Here is a 6,384-nt window from a genome sequence, read left to right as displayed (position 1 = left end):
TGTAATTAATTAATTTATTTTACTTAATAGGAGTGTCAAATCCTTAAAGGGCATATTAAAAGAACCACCAATAATACTAACTTAACATAGCTCGGTGATAAAATAAGGTAAGAATTTATATAAAAATTAACGAAGATTAAATAATAAAAGCAAAATGCGGAGGGACATAGCATAGATTTATTGCAAACAACGGTTTATAAGTGGGAATTGGGGAGTCAAAGGCGTACAACTTTGAACAAGCTCAGACTTTTACATGCTAATAATAATAAAATAATTCTTAGCCGCCTTTATGCCTCAAGTCTCAACAGTTAAGTTGAACGAACTATTCAATTTTGAAGTGATATTGTTCACAGTTAAGTGATTGGCTCGTAAAAAAGATAAAAAGAAATCGCAGGAGAAAATTCTAAATTTTAGGTATTTGCCAATAAAATAAAGAAGTCGTGAAAGTCCTTCATTGAGAGTTCTCCAAAAACAAATATTTAGGTCATTTCCGTAAGATGCTTCCAAGATCCAATTCACGTTTCAGTATGCAAATAAGATTTCATGTCATTTTCTTTATATAAACGAATAATGAACATAACTTTATATTAGCCTTGTCGGTCAAAGTTAGTGGAATTCTCTCTTTGTGTCCCCTATATTATGGCTTTAAGGCTTTAACCTTGTCACCTAAAAACATGAGTCAGAATTCATGAAAGGGCTACCTTTATTTGTTTGTTCCCAATTACTCTTCATCTTACTAACTTCCACAGCATTAGACACGATCACTAGAGATAAACCCATTAGAGATGGTGATACAATTGTTTCAGCTGGTGGGGTTTATGAACTTGGATTTTTCAGCCCTGGAAATTCCAAGAATCGCTATGTTGGGATATGGTACAAGAAAATATTACCTACAACTGTCGTCTGGGTTGCCAACAGAAACATTCCATTGAATGACACTTCAGGAATGTTAACACTTAAACCCAATGGAACTCTTGTACTTGTCAACAGTTCCAATGCCTCAATTTGGTCATCAAACTCATCAAGATCCTTAAAGAATCCAAAAGCACGGCTTTTGGATTCGGGGAATCTTGTTGTTAGTGGCAGAAATGATAGAAACGCGGAAATTAATCTCGTGTGGCAGAGTTTTGACTGTCCAGGAAATACTTTATTGCCTGGCATGAAGCTTGGACGCAATTTGGTCACAGGCATGAATTGGTACAGATCGTCATGGAAGAGCGCGGATGATCCTGCTCCTGGTGAATATGTAGACTTTCTTGATTCTCATGGGTACCCGCAATTGTTTGTGGTTAAAAATTCATCTATAGTATATAGCGTAGGGCCATGGAACGGTGTTGCATTTAGTGGTAGTCCTAATTCTAAACCAAATATGTATTATACTTTCGAGTTTATTATTAATCAGCAGGAAATTTACTACAAATACGAGATTAAGAATGCGTCCCTGCCCACCAGGGTGGTGATCGACGCGGATGGGGTTATAGAGCACCTAACATGGATAGAGCGCAGTCAGAGCTGGTTTCTCTACTTGACAGCACAATTTGGTAACTGTGATCGTTTTGCTTTATGTGGACCTTATGCAAGCTGCAACATCAATAACTCACCTCCATGTGACTGTCTGAGAGGTTTCGAGCCTAGGTATCCATTAATCTGTGTGACTGTCTCTTCTTAAGTTATTAGAGAGAGCACATTTTTAATTACTTAATTATGTCTTCACACGCTCCCTCGCGTATGGCTAAATAAGCACGTGGAACTTTATTTTGATTACATAATTATGTCTTCACAGATATCCTAATCAATGGTATGCATCGGACTGGTCTAGTGGTTGTGTAAGGAGAACTTCTTTGGCTTGTGACCAAGATGATTTTCTTAAATTAAAGGGTATTAAGATGCCGGATTCTAGACAATCGTGGTATAATCAGAGCATGAACCTTGAAGAATGCAAAAAAATGTGCTTGGCTGAATGCAATTGTACAGCGTACTCAAATCTTGATGTTAGAAATGGCGGAAGTGGATGCTTACTATGGTTTGGAGAACTCATTGATATTAGAGAGTTGAGCCACAATGAGCAAGACCTGTTCGTGAGAGTCGCTGCTTCAGAATTAGGTAATGAACCTACCCTGTACCATTTTTATTTTATTTTATTATACAATAGAAATGCACAACTCTTTAGAATTTACTTACTTGATAGACAGTAAAGTTGAGTAGGTGCTTTAGTAGTTGGTGTTAGGAAAATTATAGAGTTGAGGAACAATAGAAGACCGGCTTTGACAGTGTAATCCTTGTCCTTAAGGAATTTAATCCTCCAATTATGTTGCTGCGAAGATGGCGGCAGAATTCCTCCAGAATTTTACAAAGCCAATGAAATTTAAGTTTCAGCAATTAACTCGAATTTCCCACAAGAACACAATTTGTGACTTGTAATGAGCTGTAAGAGAATAGGTCTGAACCATACGTTAGTATTAGCAGACCTATCTGTTCCCAGTAGGTCCTTTTCTGTTTGAATTGAAAAAATACTAGCCGTATCAAACACTAACTAATCTAACAGTTGGTAATACGTCGATTTCATTGTAATGCATAAGAATGGTTTTATCTATTCTATGACAAAGTCTCCCTCTAGTTTTGCCTCTTTAGGATCCATATAAGTAGGAGTTGGAAATTTAGTACGAACAGGTCCTACTAATAGTGTGACAGTGACCCTTAGCCTCATTTTCTGTTGCACTGGAATGAGAGTAGCTTCCTGCAAAGAGCATTTGAATAATTTCAAAATCTTGCTCTACAGTGCAGCTTGAAATCGATTAAACATGGACTACTTTTTAAGTAAATCTCGCGGATTGACAGCACTGGTTACCAAGTCTGAGGAATTGGTAACCACTTATGCAATTCAGCTTATGGACTAATTATTGAACAGATTCAGCCAGGAAGCGGAGGAGAAAGAGGTCAACCCTGATTGCTGTCATTTCAGCAGTAGTAGCAACATTTATCCTCAGCGTCTTAGCTTGGTTTTCCATCCAAAGAAGGAAAAGAAGAACAGGTAAATATACTATTCTTGTCAAACAGCTTTATTAGAAAATTGTTAATGCTGAATTCTGTTTGACCTGGGTGAACTTTCATCTGGCTAGTATTGTTTGCTTTTAGCAAATTTTCATTAATATCATGTTTGTGACGGGTGAATATTTCTGACAGGTTCAGAAGTTCTAAATGAGGACATGGAGTTGCCATTGTTTGATTTAGTTGCTGTTACTAGTGCCACTAAGAACTTCTCTTCTGCTAATGTGATTGGTGAGGGCGGCTTTGGACCGGTTTACAAGGTAAATCAACTTTGATCTTGAGCTTCTAGCTGGAAGTGGCATCTTTGACATTTAATAAAAAATTGCAGGGTATTCTACCAAATGGACAAGAGATAGCAGTAAAGAGGCTATCAAAGTATTCTGGACAAGGCGTTCAAGAGTTAAAAAATGAAATCGTTCTCATTTCCAAGCTGCAACACAGGAACCTTGTCAAGCTTTTGGGCTGTTGCCTGGAAGGAGAAGAAAGGATGCTAATCTACGAGTTTATGCCAAACACTAGCTTGGACTATTTCATTTTTGGTGATGATTCTTTAACTAAATACTACTCCTAGTATTTGACAAGCCCTCGGTATATATTCCTGCAGCCCTCAATGATTAGGCCTACGCTGTGCAGATCCAAGCAGAAATGCCTCACTTCCATGGAAGAACCGCTTTGAAATTGCTATTGGAATATCTCGAGGACTTCTTTATCTTCACCAGGACTCAAGATTAAGAATTATTCACAGAGATCTCAAAACCAGCAACATTTTATTAGATAGTGGCATGAATGCCAAAATTTCTGATTTTGGCCTTGCCAAAATTTTGGGCGGAGACCAAGTGGAAGGAAAAACAAAGAGAGTCATAGGGACATAGTAAGTTCTACAAACCTTCGCCATTGAATCTTTATTACATTCAGTCAGTATATGAACGTAAATTGGTTGAGTTGATGCAGTGGATATATGTCCCCAGAATATGCTGTTGATGGGAAGTTTTCAGTAAAATCAGATGTATTCAGTATCGGTGTAATCATTCTAGAAATTGTTAGCGGCAGAAGGAACCGGAGATTTCGTCATTTGGAACATCATCACAATCTTTTGGGACATGTAAGCATATATATATATATAGTGGCACAGAACTTTGATCCCTTAATTTGACCCTTTGTAATTGCAACTGTATAAATGTGTTCTGTTTGTTACTTTAGGCATGGTTACTTTGGAATGAAGGCAAAGCGTTGGAACTGATGGACGAATGTTTGGAAGAATCATTTTCAGCATCTCAAGTGTTGAGATGCATTCAGGTTGGTTTGTTGTGCGTCCAAAAACTACCAGAGGATAGGCCTACAATGGCATCAGTAGTTTTCTGGTTGGGAAATGAGGATATGGTTCTTCCTCAACCAAAGCAGCCTGGTTTTTTCGTAGAGAGGAATTCAATGGAATCAACAGAGTCAGCTGATGAAGGATGTCTAAGTAACAACGTGTCACTAACAGTCCTAGAGCCAAGATAGACATAAAATCACATTTGGAACTTTTGAAATGTATTTTACTTTGTCTGGTTTGTCAGCAGTGGTAGTGTATATATGACGGAGCAACTAAAATAGACAGTTTAATGCCAATGATTGTATCGTCTATCGAGGCAGGGCAAATGACTTGATAAACAATTTTTCGCAATGATCTTTCTGAACAAATTCCAAGAGTTAAATTAGAAGTGATCGGTTATGTTTTGATGATATATATTGTAATCATTGGTAATGATATTAAATTCAGCATATCAAACATTTGATTTGGAGATAGAGGTGATGGAGGAAGAGTATCGGGAGTGGTATATTCCCAGAGCCTTGAGATCTTTCTTTTGCTATTCTCCGACCTAGGTGTGAACCAGGAGCTTGCCATTGTGGAGAGAGAATGGATATGCCAATTACTACTCTGCGTATCTGATGTGTGCTTCGGAGTATTGGAGGAGGACTGCGAACGTCCGTCCCATGAAGCGCCAGGGAACCATGCATTCCTCCCGGGCTGGGCTCTCGCGTGACCGAGATCCGATCAGATCTACCAGCGGTTTATGATCTAACAAACCTGTTATGTTTTGATGATCTAACAAACCTGTTACACATCCTTAAGTACTTAAGAACAACAAGTCTCAAGTCGGGAAGTCGTTCAACTCTTCAGAGTCAAAAGGAACAACAGAGGGAACAGATGGCCACCAGTTCGCTTAGTGACTGTACAAGTCAACTCCTCACACCTGTAAAGTTTCTGTTTGCACACGCAACAGTACAAAAATAGTGCAGCAGTCAACTTTATGGGGAATACCCTTTTACCTAACATGCTTGCATCATTCAAGTAATGTCACAAATGAAATATAAGCATCAAGCAAAGGTAAAACAAAACGCTTGCACATTGAAGAATCTATCAAGCATTCTCTCAAGTCTGTGTCAATCCTGTAAGTGATTCTCAAGGGCATCAAGAACAAAGAACAACATGACGAAGGACCAGTTTCCTGTATTGAGTCATTACTTGTCCTTAGTTGTGTTGCACCTTTGTTAAAGTACTTTACTTGTAATTCCTACTTAGCTTAGTTAGAAGCATTGTGCTGGAAACCTTTGTAAAATCATAAACCTTGCGTTTGTGTCTTGGCTAGAGTTAGTCGAGTTGTAAGTTTTGTAATAGAGCTATTACAAAGGGGCTTGTAATAGAGTTGTTACAAGTTAGTGAGGGATTAAGAGGTTAATTCCTAGGTTACAATAAGTTATAATCTGCAGTTTGCTCAGTAGTGAAGTTGAAATCCTACAAGGGTAGGTCGTGGTTTTTAATCCCGTGAGCTGGGAGTTTTCCACGTAAAACTTCATTGTGTCATTATTTACTGTAGTATATGTGTGTTATGTGGAAACTTATAGAGAACCTGATTCTCTATATAGTTTGGTGAACCCTTAGTTTTGATAATATTTGCAGCATGCCAAAACTTGTCCTTTTGATTTTCCTTTCCTCAGTTGAATGTAATATGGTGACTTTAAAGGGGTTTACAATATGAAAGGGGGAAAAGAAGAAATCGATGTGTCAATGTCATTAAAGCTGAAATTGTTCGATTTGACCCGGCTGATTACACGAGGAAAAGGATAAAGAGAAAGGATGAGTAAGTATCCTTTTCCATCACTCCCTTCTCCATCAAACGCATAAATAGCCAGAAATAGGTAAAGACTTGGAAGATTTAGAACATTGATATGAAGGGTAAAAGGGGTTGGTCTGAAACGAAAAATATTTATACCTACATGATGTTTATATGAAGAACTTGGAGTTAAAGGCGGGATAAGAAACTCTAAAAGTTAGTTAAAGTGAGAGAGAGG

At 38.0% G+C, this 6,384-nt stretch overlaps 1 protein-coding gene across 3 annotated transcripts; it reads left to right on the top strand.

The window, feature by feature from the left end:
• The first annotated feature begins 539 nt into the window (after nt 1–539).
• On the top strand, nt 540–5,983 carry LOC104222195 (G-type lectin S-receptor-like serine/threonine-protein kinase At4g27290). Of its 3 annotated transcripts, none has more exons than XM_009773387.2 (8): nt 552–1,635; nt 1,784–2,103; nt 2,915–3,031; nt 3,184–3,308; nt 3,377–3,587; nt 3,682–3,919; nt 4,000–4,150; nt 4,249–5,983. In XM_009773387.2, exons 1-8 carry the CDS (start codon nt 689–691, stop codon nt 4,549–4,551), a joined length of 2,412 nt encoding a protein of 803 aa, XP_009771689.1. In that variant the 5' UTR covers nt 552–688; the 3' UTR covers nt 4,552–5,983. The 3 variants fall into 3 exon arrangements, with proteins under 3 accessions (XP_009771690.1, XP_009771689.1, XP_009771688.1); XM_009773386.2 differs by having other exon boundaries at nt 554–1,635; nt 2,909–3,031; XM_009773388.2 differs by lacking the exon at nt 4,249–5,983 and having other exon boundaries at nt 540–1,635; nt 2,909–3,031; nt 4,017–4,107.
• Nucleotides 5,984–6,384: the final 401 nt, after the last annotated feature.

This window comes from Nicotiana sylvestris, chromosome 7 (genome assembly GCF_000393655.2).
Source record: "Nicotiana sylvestris chromosome 7, ASM39365v2, whole genome shotgun sequence".
Classification (NCBI taxonomy): Eukaryota; Viridiplantae; Streptophyta; class Magnoliopsida; order Solanales; family Solanaceae; genus Nicotiana; species Nicotiana sylvestris.
The sequence above is the reverse complement of the archived record's forward strand: the minus strand, read 5'-3'. Positions and strand labels throughout refer to the sequence as shown.

Coding starts and splice junctions, on each gene's coding strand:
- LOC104222195 (XM_009773386.2), top strand. CDS start 689: ATGAAAGGGCTACCTTTATTTGTTTGTTCCCAATTACTCTTCATCTTA. Junction 3,309..3,376: donor GCTTTGGACCGGTTTACAAG/GTAAATCAACTT, acceptor AAAAAATTGCAG/GGTATTCTACCAAATGGACA. Junction 3,588..3,681: donor CTTGGACTATTTCATTTTTG/GTGATGATTCTT, acceptor TACGCTGTGCAG/ATCCAAGCAGAAATGCCTCA.